Here is a 23,341-nt window from a genome sequence, read left to right on the forward strand (position 1 = left end):
CCACCTAAAAGGAAAATGTGGAAAAAACCATTTGGGAAAAACATCCATTTTTATGGAGGCCCATCCAAAAGTAATTACCTGGCTACGCCCTTGGCGAAAGGAATACAATTTTTTGAAATAATGATGTCATACGTACTGCACTTCCTCCTCCATAATGTCCTCTGTGTCTGCCATGACTAGTTGATACCTGATAAAGTAGATGAGTTCAGATTATAAAGGCAGCCTACATAAGTGTCTAATGATTTCCAGTTGGTGAACACTTTTTAAAGTATGTACTAATATAGAAACAGAAGATCACAGGAGTGGCTACATATCATCTTCAGGGTCTTTTTTTCCCACAAGTGACCCTGTCTTTTCTACATGGGAGAGACAAACATCTTTTTCCTAATCAGTATTTATTTTTTTTTGGTCTTTTTTCCATTAAAAATATCCAAATAGCCTTTAAACAAGATACATTTACTTGAAAACATTTAGTATACATTTAAAAAAGTATATATATATATATATATATATATATATATATATATATATATATATATATATATATATATATATATATATATATATTCACACCCCATTGGCATGTTTTTCTTGTGTTAAGCATACATATCAGTGTATATAATAATATAATAATTTTGTTAGATTTCTGTAATGCCTTATGCCATTTTGCTTCACAAGTAAATATATCTTATTTTAAGGATATTTTACTGGAAAATTACTTTCGCAGTGTTTATGCTCAAAATTGACTGGTTATCAGTAAAGATTCAAATTCACTACTTTTTTTTATAACAAGCCTTGATAAAGGAAAAGCTCCAATGTTGTCCTTAAGACTCAGTGCCAAGTGTCCAGCAGGAAATATTCACACAATAAACATGTAATGAACAAGTGGCAGCGGCTCATTTAGCCAATAATAAACTGAGGCTTGGAAAAGGTGCTCCATTCTCTTCAAACAATAAACTTGTCTGAGCTCGTTCAGGTCAGCCAGTCATCACCATGTAAATGGAGACTGCTTGTGTCATCTATTTTTGAAGCACATTGTTATGCAGGTCATTGTACTATGCACAGCACTAGCTAACATTAAAAATCTGTCCACTTTCTGGTGCAACTTGGAATGTTTTATGTCATAGGATTATGTAAAGAGGCCCCTGAAAGTATTTAGACACTTATGCTACAATTAAAAATGCATGAATGTCATTGCATCAGGTAACAAAATGTAAAACCAAGAGACATTTTATTTTCAAGAGCACACTTTATAATCAAAACAAATGTTGTGAGGTTTAAAATGCTAAAACTAAGTGTTAAAAAAGTATTTAGACACCTTACAGTTGTCCGACTTTAGTGAAACATGTCTACATTTAATGTGATGAACTACTCATGTAATTTAAGTATGAACTTGAGGGTATGTGACATCCAATAAAAATGAACTTGACACCAATTGAATAAAAGTAATTGCAAAAAATAAAAAATCTAGCACCATTTATTTACAGATGCCACTTGCATTGATATTTCTAATGCAATAATTAAGTGCATATAATTAGTGCATTGCCAATCACCAAATACCTTCGGAGCCACTGCAGGAGCAAAAGGTTTAAAGGTAATTCTCAATAGTCAATACGCTATCTACTTTAACTTTTGTTTTTAATTGTCTAATTTTCACCTCTCAGCAGCTGTTGTCATTAAAAACAAATCTGTTGGTTGCACAAGGGCAGTTGGAGTTTACAACCCATCGTGTCCATGTTGTCTTGATAGTCTGTAATAAGCAGCATTTAGGAAAAAACACAAAGTATGCAAACCGCCAGTCCTTCTGGCAAAGAAAGCAAGGGTTATGTCGCTGATTGCAGGCTACGCCAATGGAAGGGCCAATCCTGATGCCCGAATTATTACATCAAAGCCTGAATGATATCCAGTGGGCATGCAATTGCTTTAATGGGTTTTTAAGAGACTACTATATCTTTTTAATCCATAAACAAAATGTATCTGATGGGTTATGAGGTTTAATGGCCTCTCTTACCTGAGATGTACCAAGAAGAGAGAGCGGGTCTTATCTCAAGGGTCCGGGCAACAGACAGATTCAAACTAACCTCAAAGTTCACCTAATACAGACCTGCCACATCATGTGACCTTAGTGCTTGGCTCCAACTGGCTAGTGGAACAGAATCTATTGTTAGAGCGGAGCATGATAGAACTAAAATATTAAAACACATTGTAGTTTTTCATTGGTCTCTTTATTGTGGTCGCTGAGACAATGACACAATGAAACATTTGTTCCATATGAAACATTTTGCTACAATTGGTCAATGTATTAACAAGGTAGATGCAATTAAAGGTGGTGCGACTTGCATAGTATTACTCTGAAACAATACATAAGTGTTCATAAAGATGAAACAAAAGTACAAACTTGATTGTTAAAAATACAAGCAGAATACAGAATCTTTGAACATTTTGAAACAAAGTGAACTGGATATTTTTATGGCTGACAAATATATCAGAAATTATATATGTATTTAATGTTTAAGTAACAACATTTGACTGACAGTCCAACAAATGACTAATGTTTTGCTAACTAGCCCTGTATTGAAATCAAAGGTGTCATATTCAATGTTGGGTTTTGACTTTAACTTCTCATTACCTTTATTATCTTCATTATCTTCATTATCTCTACATTATCTAGCAACCAAAGTTTTTGTTGACTGTGCTTTACATGCAAAATTTGCAAAAAGTATGGACCAAATATATGTTTAAGCATAAAACTGCACGTTCCTTTTGTTTAGAGTTCAGAGAAACAGTTTTACTGTCTTTTATAACCAATACAGATAATTCCACATGACACAAGGTGATTAACACTTATAGAAAGGTGGTCAAAAACAACTTTAGACCAGTGTATCTGAGAGTAAAATAGCCAAAGATAATGTAATAATAATGATAACGGAAAGACTACAATGGCCTTCTGCTGCTTTAAAACTTGTTTTGATATAAAACAATATTGAGAGCAAAAGCGAGCAAAATGTCTCGTTTCAAGCGGTAAAATATATAGTTAATTACAAAAACTTAGACTATGTGCTAACATATATTATTAAGACAATTTTAAAAAAAAGTGTCGTTATGACAAAAAGTACAAAATATAGCTACTCTACGGGTGCTCATATCTTGTTTGGAAACGGTGAGCATGAAACGTGATGTGAAGCTTTGCTTAAGTTATAAATTAAAATGTGAAAAGGTGAAACCATTCTGACTGAGTAAAATAACTTGTGATTTGACAAAAAGACAATTCGGAATGTGACTCCTCGTCCTCCTATTCATGGAATGTTTGGAATTGGCTGCTTTTATGTTATTCTAAACAAGTTAAAGCTGGATCATTTATGACCAATGTTCCAATCAGGCTGCAGTTTTCAATGCCTAGATTTCAGGCAAAAGAAAGTTCCATGCAAAGGCACATATATCAAATATATTTTTATACTGTATCTACTGACATAGGTCTTCCTGGACAGTATAAAATGCTTGTATTTTTTATTATTTTTTTGGTATTTATAAAAGTTTAAAAAAGGAATGTTGTGCATTCTCTTGGTCCCTGACTCAGTGGCTTCTTTGAAAGGTTAATGGCCCATTCCTGTTGAGAGAAAGTCACTAAATTAATTATAGGACATACATACTGTAGGTAATTAGGAGTAACTAGTATGCAGGGGCGTCATACACCTATTTTTTTGAGGGGGCACCTATAGCGAAAATTGTGACTTGATTGGACTGACCAAATTAAAACATGCAAATAAAATGTCTGCCACAATGTAAATATTATTAGTAATCACAAATTGTACAAATATAGTTTACTCAACTTAAGCTTTTACAATTCTTACTAGTTTAATTAAGTTACCCTTACTCACTAAATCCTAAAGTTGTCATTAATAAAAAAACATTTAAGCAGTTCTAATTGAACAGTACTTGAAATGGCACATTTTGTAATCATAAATAAAATATATATGTTCTTTAAACTTTGGCTTTGAGTACACTTGCACTTGAATAAATTATGTATTTTTGGTCAAAACAAGGGTACTTATGCAGAATAATAATAATAATGTATTTACAAATGTATAAATTATTAATTCTTATGACTATTGTTGTTGTAGCTGGTTAATATTTGTGATTTTTGTGAAGTCACAATGAGGGTGATTGGTGTTACCTCTGGTGAACTTGGAGCCTGTTAAGTTTAAGCCATTCTTCTTCACTCACTTGTACTTTACAAAAGTGCAGATTTATGTGCACTAAGTTCTGAGTAGAATCTAATGTGCCATATGTCTGACCTAAAGTCCAGTCATAATTTCCCTTACACTGTACAATTAACTAATTTAAATATTTAAATAAAAACAATGATAGCAGACAGATGTTCTTTTTCCACATGCAATAATCATTCAGTTTAATAATCAAAGGAACAAATACGTTTGAAAGTTCAAAATAATCCATTCAAAATCTATTTGGCTCAAAACTGTAAGGGGGCACATTCCCCCTCAGTTTAAATGGGCATGATGCCTCTGCTAGTACAAACTAGAGTGAAGTTGTATTGTATAGCATTACATATAATTGTACTATATAAATAAAGAAACTTGACCATCCAGCAATAAATCCGCAAGACATGTATTCCTATAAAGAAGATCAGTCCCCATTCATTTCCATAGGGATTTCATAAAGTACTTCATAAAAGCATTCTAAGGGATGAACCAGCTCTGAATGATACACAATATTACAAACTTTGATTAGAAGCAAAAAAAAAGTATTTGAAAATCAGGCAGATAGACAAATAATACAAGGCTGTGTACTTATCATCTTTGATGAGATAATGAACTACAATCCCATGAAGCATTGTGAATGACGTAATTGAACGATTGATTAAAAAAGTACAGAATCAATATACTTTTAGCTTATAGTAAACTTGATTGAGTCATTCGCAGTTGCGCCATAAAAATACACGATTGCTGCTGAGCTTTTTGCCGCAATTTGTTTGCCGTGATATATCTGATTTGTAGATTTCCCCTTCAGGATCATGGGTAGTGTAGTTCCTCAGCAGGAATTCCACTATTTAACACACTTTATAACAAATTAAGTTAAAATAACACAGACTGATTACAGAAGCATATACCATCAATCAACAACCCCTGAGCTTACGGTAGGTCTGGCTTTAAAGGTTTAAATGTGTTTTTTTAAAATCCCCTATGGAATATAAATGAATGGGATTTTTGCTTTCGGAACTATTGCACTCCATTTTGGAACTGTTGCACTCCATTTCGGAACTGTTGCACTCCATTGTTTTAATTCAAATAGAATCAGTGGAATAAGCAGATTTGTATGTTTGTTTGAGTGCTGGAAATATTTACATACAGTATCTAGATTTACTTTAGATATGTCCAAATCTCCCCAAATGTCCCCAAACGGAGGTCTTGTCAGATTTAGCTAACATTGTGGTCAAATTCCTGTGTTGTAAATTTAAAGTACAGAGAAATTCCCCTTTTCCTCCATCCAGCTGAAAATCTAAGACAATTAAAAATGTCTGTAAGCTTGCAGGCATGTGTATGTGTAGTATGTTTAGCTGCCACCAGTTACACCCTTTATTATGTGCCCCAGATCTAAAAATAATCAGTAAAGTAAGTCAGTTTACATATGCCCTGTTCGTGTGTTCATGTATTTTATGGAAGTTAGAAGGATTTAAGTGTTCATGATCTCCATATGACATGTAGTCATGTTAATCTTCTGCCACTGCATACAGTAATGTGACTAACAGGAAGCCTTAGCCACGCTGGCAGTGACTGACAGACGGCCATAAGCCACGATAGGCTAAAAGAACGACCTCTAGCCCATTAACTAAAAATCGTCTGGCATGCTTGAAGGCCACAGCGTCCTCTTCTAGAGGAGCAAACAAATGACCTGCTTTGAAAATAGAACAAAATGCCAAAGAGTCATTTTAAAACACTGCGGCTGATGAATAAAGAGCCGGCAGTGATGATTTATCATTGTCAGGGCTGTCTGGCAGAGGCATAGACATGGAATTGTGGGTGTTGTGCAACATGGGCACCTATATTTAAGGCATTGGCGCAAAACATGGTGAGATGTGTCCTTCACAGTAGGACTTCTTTTCATCTCACTGACCCCACAACTGGATATACAGACAAAAGAAACAAACAGTAATGCAAACACACATACACAATATACAGTAGATGGATCCCCATGAAACTGCTTCACGAGTACAGTTTTCTTTCCTTTTTTTGTCATATTTCTTATTGAAACAAGAAGTTTGGACATGTCAGGACAAGTTGAACAGCTTTGACCTATTTTAATTTTTTTTAGTTTACGTAAATTTATGACTCATGATTTGCTGCTTGTTATCACTAGTCGAAGGCAGGTGGTATTTACTATTAAGGGGGAGGGATATTCTCATTTTAGAGAGCATTTTACTGGCCAAAGGTTTGCATTCACCTGTGAGTGCAAGATGGGTCATCAATAGTTTTGGTCTGTTTTCCCAGAAAAGAAAGACACATTTCTAATTTTTGAAATGTGTATACTTAAAAGTTATATTCTGTCAAACTTAAAGAGTATACTAGCATTTACTCAAAAGCCAATAAAAATTGACTAAAATCCACAAATGTTCAATGATTTGATTTCATGGTGTTATGCAATAATTTATCTGATTGGCCAGATTCACTTACCATTGGTGACTGATTTGGTCTCTCCACTGTTTGTCACCTGGGAGAGGTATAATTCAAAGAGACAAATCAAAAGAAAGAAAGGATGAAAGAATAGAGAGAGAGAGAGAGAGAGAGAGAGAGAGAGAGAGAAAGAAAGAAAAAGATTATTAAAAATAAATGCTAACTTGCTAATTAGCATTGCTTAACTGTTTTGCAAAACCCATCCCTGCTGAAAACATCTAAAAACAGCCCGGTTTACTGTTCTTAGTTTGTCTGTTGACTGGTGTAACATTTGAAAAGACATTTAGGCACTTTAAACCAGCTCAAACCAGCTAAGACCAGCAAATCCCCTTTGGCTGTTTGTTTTTTCTTCAGCAGGGTTTCCAGCCCAACCTCCTAGTATTCCATTAATGTCTTCACATTTCATGCAACATTTCATTTTTACATACATTTTTTCTCATATTGTGTGCATTTGTGCTCCAAAAATTCATTAGTGAAAGAGCTAGTGGCTGACATGCTGCGTGTACAATGACAGGAACATGCTTAGCGTGGTTACATACAGTGCTCTTTTTCCAAATTCACATACAAGTGAAGGTTCATTCTTGCCAGGCATGACCCATTATCTCTGCTGGTTTTGGTAACATCAGTGTGGTTATGACCACATATTTTACTTTATTAGGCTTTTACGTCACTATTTAACGGTCCTTTAAATGCTCTGGTCCAAAACTGCAGTCTGTGGCCTACCACGGCCTTGGCCTGATCTTGACGCCTTCCTCACAATCTAGCCATAGCTTCTATTGTGCCCGTTCCCCTTGGCACGGCCAAACATAGAGCTACGAATGACTAGAATTATTATCGGTGTGATCTGTGCAACATCATCCACATATACAAATGTGCCTTAACAGAAGGCAAGGGCCTGTGGGAATGCCTTTTCAGGTTCAGATGATTGGATCAACTCATGTAAGCGTTGGAACTGGTTTCTATTCGTGAGGGGTGTGTGTGTGTGGACAGTGGCCCATGTTTGGTCAGCTAGTTCCAAGCGCAACTTCCATATGTTAAAACAGATCTTCTCACAATGAGCAAATACCATTGTAAAGGGGTGATGGCAAATGCCATCTGCCATATTATCACATTTTCTAACGCAAGTCTATTGAAGAACTGCTTGTTTGGATAGTTTGAAATGGATTAAAGCGCAATAGTGCCCACCCACTTTTTTGGCCATCTCGGTTTTGGAAGCATTTTTCACATTAATTACTTCCATAGTCATTTCTTAAGATCCTTTATAAAAACAGTTCTAAGCCGTGAGAAACCAACCAGCTCTGAGGTGAATCACAACATTACAAACTTCAATTTGAAGCAAAAAAGTAGTTGAAAATCGGACAAAAACCAAAGGTACAGGACTGTGTTCTTGGCGTCTTTAATAAGGGAATGAACTACAATCTCACGAAGCATTGCAAATGATGTAATCACATTAAAAACAATTGAAAAATATTAAACAATTGATTTAAAATTGGTGATATAGAAGTATAGAAACAATATATTTAAATTTTATAGCAAAAAATCTGGAGAATTACATGCTACATCAGTAAGGACACCTAAATTTGCTTTAAGGTAAAAAATGTAACTCATTGTGTACAGTATTGTAGTGAATATGGTTCCATACACTTACACCAATGTTATAACTTGTAATCGCTATCAAATGGGCTTTGTTCTTTTCAGTAGACGTGATAAGCATTTGCCTCCATTCTGATTCACAGTCTTTGCAGTATGTAATCAAGTACTATACATTTTTCTTTATAGAAAAACGACAAGATAAAAGATGTTTTGCGATGTCACACTTCATTAAAATGAATATGAATAATACCCAATCAATTTTCACCAAATTAAAAGAACATTTTACTGAAATTAATTTAATCTCCATTTCATCACATAAATCTCCAGTTCATTCCTATGGGACGTTATGAAAAAAGCAAGTAGTAAAGGTCAAAGTATACTTTGGTTTTCCGCGTGCTGGTATGTCTAGCGCACAGTGCGTGTGATGCAAATTTCATCGTCAACACACTCCGCATGGACTGTCCACGTGCAGCCTAGTTTTTCTAGGCATGCTGCATCCTTGCACATCATTGGCGCATGTGCCAGCTGTTAACTGTGCTAAAAGAGTATCATAAAGCAGTCGTAAAGTGCGTGCATTGAAAACTTCCATATGGGCTTGTGGTCAAAAGATTATACTATAAAAAGGCTGAGCACCTGACAGTGTGCGAGACGGAACAGCACACGATAAATCAAAGTATACCCTAGCCTTCACATTTGATGACTTCAGCTACAATCAGTAGCTCTGGATAGCTCTGAACTTCCTGTTCTCAGTGCAGTGAATGAGAGAAAGATAGATGCTCTGTGAAACAACAAACAAAGCCAAAGGCATGACATCATTGTTTCTAAGCCATCTGGTGACAAGTGCATTAAATGTGGCTTATCAAACACTGGCATTCCTTTGTGATAAAGTAACATTTACCTCCTCAAGGTTTTCAGATCTGTCGACAATTAGCAAGGGGACGGCTTCAAACAAAAAAACACAGGCAACATTACAGCAATGTTACTTTCTAGAAGTTATTCATTGTGTTTATCTGGGATTACTACAGATATTAGGTTAGAGCTGTGTTACAACTTTAACCATCCTCAAAGTGTGTCCTAATGGCATATGGGGTTTTTAAAACCCACAGCCTGTTGTTTGGACAAATAAGTGGTTGTTTATTCACACTCTAGGGGCAACTGAATAATGCTGTGTATAAAAATAACCAGGTGAGGGTTCACTGATTGAAAATAATTCCTGTATGGTTACCCTGGTAGCAGAGGAACCTTTGTTTTCCCATAGACTGCGTTTGCTGGTCACGTCGCCCGGTTTCAGGTCCTGCAGAAGGGAAAGAATTTGTCATATCACACATGAGGTGGCCCTGAACTACTGAACTTATGCCAATCCAAAGGAATGACAGAAGAGACACAACAGTCCTTAAGGCAGAGGAGCATGCTTAGAGGGGATGGATTTCATACCTGATCTTCAGCAGAGAGACAGAAAGCAGGAGAGAGGGCAAAGGAAAGAAGCCCAGGGAAAAGAAGACTACCAAGAAACAAAGGGACATCTAACAGTGGAGGAGAAAAAGCAGACACAGGAAAACAGTGAAGGCCAAGGTGAGGTGCACCATTTTATATCAGACAGACTGGTCATTGGTCAGAAATGCTGCTCTATGTCTGTCTGTTTGTCTGTATATAAATATAAATATAAGTCAGAAGTTTACATACGCCTTAGCCAAATACATTTAAACTCAGTTTTTCACAATTCCTGACATTTAATTGTAGAAAACTTTCCCTGTCTTAGGTCAGTTAGGATCACTACTTTATTTTAAGGATGTGAAATGTCAGAATAATAGCAGAAAGAAAGATTTATTTCAGCTTTTATTTCTTTCATCACATTCGCTTTTTCCTTCAAACATAACATTATGGCCAAACAGTTTACATTTTTGTTTCATCAGACCAGAGGGCATTTCTCCAAAGAGTAATATCTTTGTTGCCATGTACTCTTGCAAACTTTTGTCTGGCTTTTTATGGTAGTTTTGGAGCAGTGGTTTCTTCCTTGCTGAGCAGCCTTTCAGGTCATGTCGATCTAGGACTAATTTTACTGTGGATATAGACACTTGTCAAATGGTTTCCTCCAGCATTTTCACAAGGTCCTTTTCTGTTATTCTAGGATTTCTACGTTCATCTCTAGGAGACAGAATGCGTCTCCTTCCTGAGCGGTATGATGCCTGCGTGGTCCCATGGTGTTTATACGTGCATACTATTGTTTGTACAGATGAACGTGGTACTTTCAAGCATTTGGAAATTGCTCCCATGGACGAACCAGACTTGTGGATGTCCAAATTTAGTTTTCTGAGGTCTTGGCTGATTTCTTTTGATTTTCCCACGATGTCAAGCAGAGAGGCACTGAGTTTGAAGGTATGCCTTAAATACAGCCACAGGTACACCTTCAATTCAGTACACCTCCTATCATAAGCTAATTGTCTAATAGTCTAAAGGTTTGAAATCATTTTCTGGATTTTTCCAAGCTGCTTAAAGGCACAGTTAACTTGGTGTATGTAAACTTCTGACCCACTGGAATTGTGATATAGTCATTTAAAAGTGAAACAATCTGTCTGTAAACAATTGTTGGAAAAATTACTCATGTCATGCACAAAGTAGATGTCCTAAAAGACTTGACAAAACTATAGTTCGCTGATATTAAATCTGTAGAGTGGTAAAAATTAGTTTTAATGACTTCAACCTAAGTCTAAGTAAACTTCTGACTTCAAATGTATGTGTGTGTGTGTGTATATATATATATATATATATATATATATATATATATATATATATATATATATATATATATATACACACTACGTGCACAATTATTAGGCAAATTGTATTCCTCAGGATTACATTTATTGTTGAACAAACACAATGCTCTGAGTCAATCCAAATATGTTATTGAACCTCAAACCTGAATGTTTAACAAAGGAAAAGTGAGTTTTGTCTTTCTCAGGAGGATATACAAGTGTGTATTATTAGGCAAATAAATTAGAAAAATTATTTCTCCCAACTCAATTGTTTATTCTCAATTTTTAGAGTAAATGCAACAAATAAGTAAAGAAAGACCTTTCAAAAATATTCAGCGACCAATATAGCCACCCTTCTTTTCAATAACTGCCATGAGCCTTCCATACATGGAGTCAGTTTCTTGATTTGTTCACGATCAACTTTCACTGAAGCAGCAACCACAGCCTCCCAAATGCTGTTTAAAGAGGTGTATTTTCTTCCCTCACTATAAATCTCACGTTTGAGAAGGGCCCACAAGTTCTCAATAGGATTTAAGCTAGGTGAGGAAGGGGGCCAAGTCATTATTTGGGCATCTTTGAAGCTCTTACTGGCTAGCCAAGCAGTGGAGTTCTTGGATGCATTTGATGGAGCATTGTCCTGTATAAAGATCATGGCCTTCTTGAATGCTGAGGAATTCTTCCTGTACCACTTCTTGAAGAAAATACTTTCCAGACACTGGCAGTATGTTTAGGAGTAGAGTTTCAGTCCATCTTCAACTCGAAAAGGTTCAACTAGCTCGTCCATAATGATAGAAGCCCATACCAGTACCCCTCCTCCACCTTGCTAGCACCTGACTCGAAGTGGTGCCCTGTGTCCATTAGTGATCCAGCCACGGGCCCATCCATCTGGTCCATCAAGAATCACTCTCATTTCATCTGTCCAGAAAACATCTGTCTTCAGGTATATTCAGTGGTGGTGCGTGTTTCAGTCTTCTTGATCTTGGCCATGTCTCTGAGCACTTGACACCTTGTACTTCTGGACACTCCAGATAGGTTGCAGTTCTGGAATATAGCAGCATTGGAGGATAATGGGTTCCTGGTAGCTTCAAATTAAATTTCTCAATTCTTTTGCAGTTAATTTGCGCCTTTTCTTCTCCATGCATTTTTTGCACCCCAGATGACTATTCACAGCAAAACTTTTGATTGTCTGGTGGTCACGCATCAATAGTTTAGCTATTTCAAGAGTGTTGCATCCATCTGAAAGGCATTTTTACAAGTTTTTACTTTTCAGTGCCAGTTAAATCTCGTTTTTGGCCCATTTTACCTGAGGTAATGAAGCTGCCTAATAATTATGCACACCTTGATATAAGGTGTTAGTCACTTTCACCACACCCTCCCTCATTACACAAATACATACCACATGAAAATCATTGCTGTGCAAAAGTCTAAGGCACACAAAATGTTTCTCAAATTTGTCTTAAGATGGTTATTTAAATCTGCTACTTTAGTGTGTCTATAGGAAATATAAATGTTATACTCCCAAAAGTTCCTTTTGCCAAGAGATTAGAATAGAAGAACAGGGAGCCCTGCAACAGATGGCATTGCCCCCACAGAGCCCCCCACTGAACATCGGATTAGTCTGGGATTACACAAAGAGACAGAAGTAATTGGGACAGCTGAAATAGATAGAAGAACTGTGGTGAATTATCCAAGAAGCTTGGAACATCCCATCTATCAACAACCAAGAAAAACTGTGTCCAGGTGTTAGTAGGAAAATTGGTGCTGTTTTGAAGGCAAAAGTGCTCACACCAAATATTGATTTAGCTTTTTATGTTTACTGGACTTTGTACGACGTTAATTGATTAATGAAATAATACATACATAAATAAATACATATGCATACATTTAACAATAACAACATTTAAAAATATAACAAGTTATGTATACATATACGGTATAGATAGATAGATAGATAGATAGATAGATAGATAGATAGATAGATAGATAGATAGATAGATAGATAGATGGGTTTTGCAACAGGTCAAAGGCCAGTCCTAATATGTTAAACCCAATGGGCAAGTGTAAATGAGGTGTAAATTTACCCTGTAACATTATCCTACTTTCTAACATGTGAAAGCATAACAAAACCACCCCAGAACGAGAAACACCACAAAGTAGAAAAGGTAAATGTAAAACTCATAACACTTCCTGTTCTTTAGAGGTGGATTTATAAAGTGAACCAATTGAAAATAAATGTAAATTACAATTATTTCCTTTATATAATTAGGTCTAATCAAATCTTGTAATTTCATTGAGGTTGACTAAACGGATTTATTAAAGCTAGCTTTGAATGATGTTTTGTGGTCATGTTCAGCTCAAATGGTGACTGTGGCTTTTGATTCACGACTGCACAAACATATGACATCATCTGGGGAAGCACAATGACTTCTCTAGACTTAAACCCAAAGTTTTTCTAAGCAAGTCAGTCCACTGTCACCATCTTTGGAATGCTCTAGTGAGGCTATTTCTTGTCATGACAGTGCAGCTCCTATCTAACTGAATAGAGAAAGACCAAAATCTCAAATTTAATATCAGCAATAAAATCTGAAAATACTGGAATCATAAATTGTGATTCTTTACCTCATATTATGCTAAAAAACTAAATGTTCCCAGCTTGTATAGCTAATGTGCCTGCATGTTCCAAAGGTAATTAACAGGTAATGTCTGTATCTAAAAGGTGATTGGCTCTTTTATCTGTAAGGCAGGACTTCGTTTTTGCATCTGTTGACTGTCGGGCTCAGAGCTCCTTAGATGAACGTTCCAATTTCTCCCATTAATTTTAATAGAAGTGGCCCGTCTCTGCTAAATAATCTCTGTTAAACCTCAGTTCTATGGTTTCCATAGCGACAGCCAAACACTGAATAACTGCACTGCACTGTTGAGGATAAATGGACCTTAGTCAGAAGACAGCATGTTTAACTGGACAGGAATTAAATAGTTAATGTGTCGTACTGTCTTACATTCAGCGTTATTTCTTGCCTGTTTTTTTGCCTGTTCTATGTGATTACATAACTAGTCAAATGTATACAAAACTGTAATTCAATTCTCTGCAAAAGGTTTAACCAACACATTCATCTTTACATTTATCTAACATAATCTTTTTAGAAATACAAATTCAATAATCCATGTTCTGTCCCTTTGAGTTGTTGAACCAGTAACACTAGGTGGCGCCAGACAACAAGGCATAAATGTAAGACACATGGACACCCTGATACAGCGCACGCACAGCTATCAGAAAGAGCTGATTCATTTGTAGGTGTGTGAAAGACAGGGCCGAGGGCTTACCACAGGTCTTCCTCCAGACATTTTGCCCATCTCTGGAGTTTTATTCAACCAATCATTGATGCGGCCGGCCACACCCACCTTTATTCCAGCTGCATCCTGTAAGAGGCACAAGAGAACACTCTCTTTAAGGTCACAGATCAAGATGTCAGGCGGGACAGGAAATGGAGGACCCCTCCCCTGCCCACCAGTCTATGTGAATGAACACTCCGAACCTTGTTGGTGGATGCCGGACTCCCACCGGAGCTGAAGACATTCCCTTTCTCCCACATGCTCTTGATGTTACGAATACCGTCCGTCACCATGGGAAGATCTATGGCAGCTGATCGGGGAGATCTGACCTCATTTTGGCCCTGTACAGCCAGAAAGGTAGAAGAAAGAGAATAAGAGGGAAATGCAGAGAAAATATGTATACCAACATGTAGAAACTAGTGGATATATTGTTTTTAATGGCTGATGCTGATACTGATATATAAAGTTATACTGAAATACTTTCTATACTATATATATTTCCGTTTCTTCAACTTCAGACACCTCTAGAAAGTCTTGACAAAATATTTTCACACCCACTTTTTTTTTTTTTAAACATTTTGTGCACTAACAATGTCCTGCACTGTATTTTCATGCATCATAGGAGATTTGTCCACCACATCTGAAATTCTCTATTGTGTTTAATAAATACACACAATAAAATTTTATTTTCAAACTTTGCATATTTTGTTAAAATTACTGCTTAATTGGAAATTATGTATAAAAACAATATTCTCACAAGTGATATTTATCTTGATCACATATCCTCATAGTGTCATATTTCATTTCATGCATGATCTTCACTGACACTTTTGAAACATTTGAAAAAACTTTATTAGGTGCAAATTGTTTGGTGTGGTGGAAATGACTCCACAACTGTGGGACAGTCATATTTATCACCAATATATAATATAAAAACAGCAAATCAGAAATACAGTAAATTGCTGAAATAAATACTTCTTTCACATAATGTTTTCATTAAAAGTAAAAAAAACAATAATAAAAAAATGACATTATTAATTTTCTATTAATGCATAGTTCAGCCATGAAACTCTTCTGCGCAGCTGATTGGCTCCCTTTTAGCTAGCTGAGTAGCAAGTCAAACTCCCCTGACTATCTTCTCAATCCCATATATACGCCCGGCTCAACCCTGCTTGCACCATTCTGTGTGCCATGAGAAATCTTTTGCTATCCTCCTTCCCTACCACCACCTGTATAGATCTGCTACGGTGTTTTCCCTATCTTACCTCGCAGCACCTCGCATCTCAACTCATAATTCTGAGCACTTTAGATGAGCAAGTCTTGCAAATCTATTCCGCCAAGACCAAACCTACCTACATTCCATTCACATTAATAAAATGCTGTTTATACCTATTTCGAGAGTTGTCATGACTGAACTTTCCAAATTTGTTGACCCAGATAATCTCAGAATGGTCATATTGGCTGTGTGGACAACAAATCTGTCTGTTAGTAGAAACATTCTATTGTACTCTATTCTGTTCTATTCTATTCTATTCAGTATAAGTATATACACCATGCTGCCTTCTAGTATCCTGCATTTAATGTCCATTGATTTGTATTTTGCATATACTCAGCATTAAGATTTTGAGAGCTGGATGAAGAGATGATGTAGGACTCACCTGCACTGCGGTGGTGTACTGCTCTAATCGGTTATCAATCTTAGACACTACAGGAGTGTGAGATGCCTTCACAGAACTGAGACACACACACACACACACACACACACACACACACACACACTGAAGTCAGCACATGCTTGTATTTAAAACACATATGCATCACTTTCAAAATCAAAGATGGCTTAAGTCAACATCAATCAATACTGTATACCATGTGTTGTGAAATTTTTTTCTTTCATTTTTTAGACTAGAATGATGGATGGATGGATGGATAGATGGATAGAATGATACAGTGATGTGAAAAGTATTTGCCCCCTTGCTGATTTCTTCTATTTTTGTGTATTTTTTACAAATGAGATGTAACTTAATACAAAGGCAACCTGAGAAAACACAAAATAAGTTTCAAATCTATATTTTTTTATTGAAGCAAAAACGTTATCCAACACCTATATCACCCATGTGAAAAACTAACTGCCCCCTTAAACTTAACTGCGACCAAACGCTTCCGATAACTGGAGATCAGTCTTTCACAACGCTGTGGTGGAATTTTGGCCCACTCTTCTTTGCAGAATTGCTTTAGTTCAGCCACATTGGAGGGCTTTCGAGCATGAACAGCCCATTTAAGATCCTGCCACAGCATCTCAATCAGGTTCAAGTCAGGACTTTGACTAGGCCACTCCAAAACGTTAATTTTTCTTCTTTTGAGCCATTCAGTGGTGGACTTACTCCTATGCTTTGTGCTTGAGCTTCAACTCCCCAACTGAAGACCAGACATTCTCCTTTAGGATTTTCTGGTAGGGAGCAGAATTTATGTTTCCCTCAATTACTGCAAGTCGCCCTGGCCCTGAAGCAGCAAAGCATCCCCACACCATCACACTACCACCACCATGCTTGACTGTATGTATGATGTTCTTTTTGTGGAATTCTTTGTTTGATTTACGCCAGATGTAACGGGACCCCTGTTTTCCAAACAGTTCCACTTTCGACTCATCAGTCCACAGAACATCCTTCCCAAAATTTTGAGGATCATAAAAGTGTGTTTTGGCAAAATTCAGACAAGCCTTAATGTTCTTCTGGGTTAGCAGTGGCTTTCGCCTCACCACTCTTCCATGGATGGCATTTTTGGCCAGTGTCTTTCTAATAAAGGAGTCATGAACAGTGACCTTTATTGATGCGAGAGAGGCCTGCAGTTCCTTGGATGTTGTGCTTGGCTTTTTTGTGACTTCCTGGATGAGCCGTCGCTGTGCTCTTGGAAGGTCTGCCACATCTGTGATGGTTCACTACTGTGCCAAGTTTTCTCCATTTGGAGATAATGGCTCTCACTGTGGATCTTTGTCCCAGAGCCTTTGAAATAGCTTTGTAACCCTTCCCAGTCTGGTGTATTTTAGTCAACTTTTTCCTCATCATTTCTGGAATTTCTTTCAACCTTGGCATAGTGTGCTACTGGGTGAGACGTTATAGCCAAATTCATGCTGCTGAAAAAGTTCTATTTAGGTGTTGATTTGATTGAACAGGGCTGGCAGTAATCAGGTCTGGGTGTGTCTAGTCCAGATGAATCCCACTATGAATGCAGTTTTATATATTTGAATAAGTAACTAAGGGGGCAAATAATTTTTCACACAGGCCTAGTTGGTATAGGATATACCAACATCATTTTTGTTTAAATGTATATCATTATCATTTAAAAACTGTATCTTGTGTTAACTCAGATCGCCTTTGTTTTATGTTAGATTTTGTGGGAAAATACATTTCAAAGCACTATAGATAGATGGATGGATGGATGGATGGATAAAATGTGGGTTTGAAATATTATTTATTGTAGTAACATTAAAAATGTTTGTGTGTGGGCTTAAGTGTCCAAATACTTTTGGGATCAATATAGATAAATAGAGAAGTCATTTATTATTGTACCCTATTTGCAGACTTTTTACTGAAAGAGGTGTAAAGCCCCGTTCACAACGCCAGTGACATTGCGACACCATCCCATTAATTTTCAATGAGAGCATAGCTCGGCGACATGAGCTGTCATGACCCTTGGCGACAGAGATTGCCATGGGAAGCGACAAGTTGATAAAAGTTCAACTTTATGCAAATGACGAGCTACATACGCAAGCAACTACCAATGAGAGTGAAGCCAGTGTAGCTCACGTCATCTATCTCTAGGCAGGGTGAGAATGAGGTACTGGATTTGACTCGAGTGCAGGCAAGACAGAGGAAAAGTTCAAAGTTTCTGTGTGCGATTTCACTGTTCTATATAATTTGCCTGTAAACAAATCCATGGATATGGCCTAATAAAATGATGCATGGAAAACTGTGTCGGCATCCTGAGTGGGTTTGATTCATAATTTAATATTAAGTGTTGTTTTCATTAAATATCTGTAAGGAATAAAAGAGCAAGCGATTACCTTTTCTGTGCCGACCTGTTGAGAAATTCTGCTCTTTCACCAATCTGGGAAGAGAAATCAGACAATTGTCAAATTTAAGAAAGGTCACTGCTTTGGTCGTGCATGTGGAGAGTGCACACACACACACGCAGTCTGTCTGGGATGGCTATTCTGAGAGTCAAGAGACTAGCCTGTTCTGTACAGTATGAAAATCTCACAGGGCCAGAAAAAGCAGGGCCCTTTTCAGCCTCTCCCTCTCTCTCTCTCTGTGGGAACCGTGGCCTGTGTTTATGATATATGACAACGAGGCTAAGAGGGGGGAAAGTGTTCCCGTTGAGCAACAACAAAAACCACACAGACAAACACACATCACATCACACATACACCCACCCCCCCAAATAAAAAAAAATAAAAATAAAAAAGATTACTCCTCCCCTCAAATGAATGTGGGAGTTCCTAAAATACTCGGCAGCAGAAAATTCCCCATTCTCAGGCGTGTTTGAATCGGCTCTGGTAGAATGTGGTTACAGTAATCCTATTAGTCTAATGGTCTTTCTGTCCCTTCAGAATTCACATCTCAAAGACAGGAGCTCGGCTTTATCACAAAAACACCACCATGCCATTTTGCATTTTTTAGTAAAAGACGGATTCCAAAACAGTCTTCAAAACCATTCACAGTGGGAAACTGCATTTAAATCAAGAAAGACAAGGAAAAGAATATCATAGTAAAAGGAAAAGAGATTCATAGTGTTTAAATGAGCAAAACTGATCAAAACATACCAAGAGTGCAGTATCAACACAATACTAAAGAACAAATAAAGTTCAGATATCTGGGAAACACAGCATTATCTGGCTCAATAACTCACATAATAGGAATTAAAATCACATAAGCAAATACAACACAGCATGCAACACATACAGTGCACATGATCACAAAGCACATCTGTGAATGTATCATCAGTGTATAATAAATAGAAAGGGAAGTGATAAATATATATAAATCAGTGGTCTCGACACACAAACAAATAGGCCTGATTCTATTTCCCTTTCAAACAAATCACCATGGAAACTAAAGTTTCCGCCATAGTGACTACAGTTATTGTTACAGCTGTAGAACCATAATAAATGAATACTGGAACATATTGAATCATGGTTTACTCTTAAAACATGAAAATCTTATTTCTGCAAACAAGTCTCAATTGCTTGCGCAGTTGTGCTTTTCAAGTAAATTTATCTTGTTTAAAAGATGCTTTAAAAAGGTATACTAGAAAACCTGACACAAATACTGATGCTTTGCAGTTTGACATTGGTGGATCATACCAAGTTACCAATACTAGTTTTATGGTGTGGTATTTTGGTGGAAATTATGGTTAGCATGGCAATATTTTGTAATGATTGTATAGTCTAACAACCTCCTAGTTATGTTTATGAGATATTGCATATCATGGCTTTAGCATGAGGACAGTGTGTTCCTATGAGTCAGCTGACACTGGGTGATATAGAGTAGAGAGGGAGGCCACTGACCTTCAGGGACGATCCTCTGGGACTGACACACTTAAAGGGCTTCCTGGCCTCTCCGTCCACTGACTCCTCCACCTTCTGTCTCCTCTCGGCGGCCTCTGCTCTCCTCTTCTCAATCTCTTCCTTCATTCTCCTCTTTTCCTCCTGTGGAAAAAAATAAACACATGTTTATCAAATAAATAGTGGTAAAGTGCAAATTGCAAAATAATTACAAAAAATAAGAAGTGTAAACGGCTAAAGACATGATTTTAATAGTAAAATGTGCAAAGCAATACATGCAATTAATGTATAGTATAGGTAAGAAATATGTCATTTATTTTAGGTATTAAGCATTTAAGTAAAAAAAAAAAATGTAATAAACAATAGACATAATCAGAAAACAAAATGAAAAACAAAATCTTGACTGTGTCTCTCGCATCTCTCTGTGGAAGCATAACATTAGCGAACTGGTGGCCGGCTGCATTCCACAGCAGCTGGGGAATCATAAAGAAGTCTTTTTATTTACACCACGGTTTTTGGCATGGCTCACTAGCATCAGCATGGGGTCCACTAATCTCTAATTAGTACTTTTTCATTTACTGCCGCTTTTCATTAGCAACAAGGAACATATTTGCATTACAATGCTAAGAGCAGGCCTCCACGAGGACAGACAGCCGCTATTAGAGACAGCCATGGTTTGAAACCCATGAGCAGTCATGTGAAACTCACATCATGTGCTTTCATAAAGTAAATGTAAATGATGTGAAATTCATTTGAAATATGACAGGGTCCAATCCTGATACTGACAAAGAATATACAGCAGTTGAATTGCAGATAATTGACACCACAGAAACAGGTTTCCTGAGGGCAGTGACCGATATTGAATTACTGTTAGACACCATTAGAGACCTACAACTTTGAAACCAACAATTTATTTTGACTTGCCCCTCCAAAAAAAGCAAAAATCTGGGTTGCAGTGAGGCACTTAAAATGTAAGTGAATGGGGCCAGTTTTGGAGTTTAAAGGCAGAAATTTGAAGCTTATAATTTTATAAAAGCTCTTATATTAATTATTCTGTCAAAATGTGTGTATTATTTGAGCTGTTAAGATGTTTAAATCTTTTAGGGTTTGTTGAAGTTACATCGTCATGGCAACAAAGTTGTAAAATTGGATAACTACACAGAAAAGGTTTGTAAGTGATTTTATCACACTAAAATCATGTTTACATGCATATTGTTTATGTCTTGTTTATTTTTGAAACAGTGAGTATTTTAATGTAAAAAAATTGGCCTCCAATCACTTCCATTGTAACTTACTGACGATTGAGCTTAAAGACATAGTTCACCCAAAAATAAAACTTCTCTCATCATTTACTCAGCCTCATGCCATCCCAGATGTGTATGACTTTCTTTCTTCTGCTGAACACAAACGTCGATTTTTAGAAGATTATCCGAACTATCTTGGTCCTCACAATGCAAGTGAATGTTGATCATACCTTTCTAGCTCCAAAAAAATCACATAAAGGAAACATAGAATTAATCCATTAGTAATCTGTATTTTGGAGCTACAAAGTTCTGATCACCATTCACTTGTATTGTATAGACCTAAAGAGCATAAGGGTGAGTAAATGATAAGAGAATACATTTTGTTTGGGTGAACTATCACTTTATCTTGTATTGAACCTGGAATATTCCTTTAAAAGCAGTGTTGGGAAAGTTACTCTAAAAAGTAATTAATTACTAACTACTAATTTCATCTTCCACAGTGTAATTAGATTACTGTACTAATTACTCTTTCTGTAAAGTAACTGCATTACTTATTACTTTCTAAAACCCTGATCAACCTCGACCAGATGAAAAATACAAGGATAGACATGAAACTTTTCTTTTAATTCTTTCAAATAAATCATATAAAATCAAATCAATGATTAATGAACTAGCCAAAGAATTGAAGGGGGTTGCTTTAAATTAGAAAATATACATTTTAAAATTAGATGTTGAATTTAGTCTTTAAATTCACTATTGTTTTAATATAGAATTGTTATAGAGTCTATACAGTATTTAATGCAATAATATCAGAAGTATCTGAAATTAAATTACTGAAAAATTAAGAGTAATCCCTTCCTTTAATTTTTTCAATGAAAAAGTAATTTAATTACAGTAATTAATTACTTAGTAATGCATAACACACAACACTGTTTAAAAGTTATTATTAATAAAAAGTACCAAAGATTTTGTATCACAATATTCTTTGAAGTACCTTTGCATACGATGTATTACCAACGTACACGCCAATATACTAATTGGTCATGCTAATATGCTAATTCAGTACCATGTTGATATATATTCCCTTACAAATATTGAGAGTTCTGGCAAAGTTATTTTCATACGCAAATGAGCTTTGCGGCAAACTCTTCATTGTTGCCAAATGTTGGCTGCAGGTTCACCACTACTGGTGAAGAGCTGCAAACGTCTGGCAAACATTTGAGGTAAATTTCAAGCTCATTTGCATACAGCGAATTCTCAGGGCCTAACATGCCTAATAAATAGTATATTTTTTTATCCTTCCATTCTCATTTACCTCTTTGCCTATGTATTTTCAATTGCTTTCCACTAATAATTCATCTAAAGACGAACAGTAAAAAAACTAAAAATGTACAAGCAATGGCTGATGGCTGTAACTGCCGCTGTCACCATTGAGAAAGAGATCATAATCGATTTAAGAACCCGAGATGTAAACAGGAAAGGAGGGCGGCTTTTCACTTCAAGTAAATTGGTAAGTGCTTTTTGCTTTTTTAACAGCAACTTCAGGAGTTTTCTTAGTGTTAATTATGCTGGCTTGAGCATTCAGTGTCAGTTCAAGTTTTTATTGTTTTTATTTACAAACAAAATTTATTGCAAGCAAAATTTATCGAAAGCCAAAACCAACCTCCTTGGTTTTGGCTTTCGTGCGTGGACATGTTTTTAAAATGTCAATTGCTTTTATTAGTCGACTGTGACATAATGTATGATGTTCATTGGCATAGGGTGTCTTATTCATTGTGAAGCAGTGTTTTCTTAATGGCATGATTCGCACTGAAGGCCTAGACTAGAAATGCACGGGCCGCCACTGTTTGCATATGAAAATAATGAGTGCGAAATATTCGGCAAGTTTGCAGCAAGTTTTTCAAATATTTTGATTTTTTGTTAGGGCTACCATGTAATTACCACTGTGCATGCTAAATTGCTAATTGTACCGTACATGCTAACATGCTAATTGAGTACCATGATCATATTGGCATGTACATACCACTGCACAGTACATGGTAATATCCTAATTCAGTCCCACAATGATATTACCATCATAGTATTAATGACTTGTACCATCACTGTACCACTATACAATGGTTTTTGTAATATACTGCCCTTAAAGTTGAATAGAGTAATATC

The 23,341-nt window shown here is 36.4% G+C and overlaps 1 protein-coding gene across 6 annotated transcripts in view; it reads right to left on the bottom strand.

Moving 5' to 3' along the window:
* Nucleotides 1-2,211: 2,211 nt before the first annotated feature.
* Nucleotides 2,212-23,341, bottom strand: part of LOC127639072 (non-muscle caldesmon-like) — a 72,359-nt gene continuing 51,229 nt past the window's right edge. For 4 of the 6 annotated variants that reach the window (XM_052120916.1, XM_052120915.1, XM_052120911.1 and 1 more), the window contains 8 exons: nt 19,938-20,078; nt 18,435-18,478; nt 16,030-16,105; nt 14,575-14,712; nt 14,363-14,458; nt 9,508-9,576; nt 6,690-6,726; nt 2,212-3,607 (listed from right to left, as the gene is read on the bottom strand). In XM_052120916.1, coding sequence (XP_051976876.1) covers nt 3,594-3,607; nt 6,690-6,726; nt 9,508-9,576; nt 14,363-14,458; nt 14,575-14,712; nt 16,030-16,105; nt 18,435-18,478; nt 19,938-20,078 — 615 coding nt within the window. In that variant the 3' untranslated portion in view covers nt 2,212-3,593. Of the gene's footprint in view, nt 3,608-6,689; nt 6,727-6,750; nt 9,061-9,180; nt 9,225-9,507; nt 9,577-14,362; nt 14,459-14,574; nt 14,713-16,029; nt 16,106-18,434; nt 18,479-19,937; nt 20,079-23,341 lie in introns of those variants that run through there. The other 2 variants (XR_007969920.1, XM_052120913.1) reach the window with 2 other exon arrangements.

The sequence above is a fragment of the Xyrauchen texanus genome, chromosome 47, assembly GCF_025860055.1.
Source record: "Xyrauchen texanus isolate HMW12.3.18 chromosome 47, RBS_HiC_50CHRs, whole genome shotgun sequence".
Lineage (NCBI taxonomy): Eukaryota > Metazoa > Chordata > Actinopteri > Cypriniformes > Catostomidae > Xyrauchen > Xyrauchen texanus.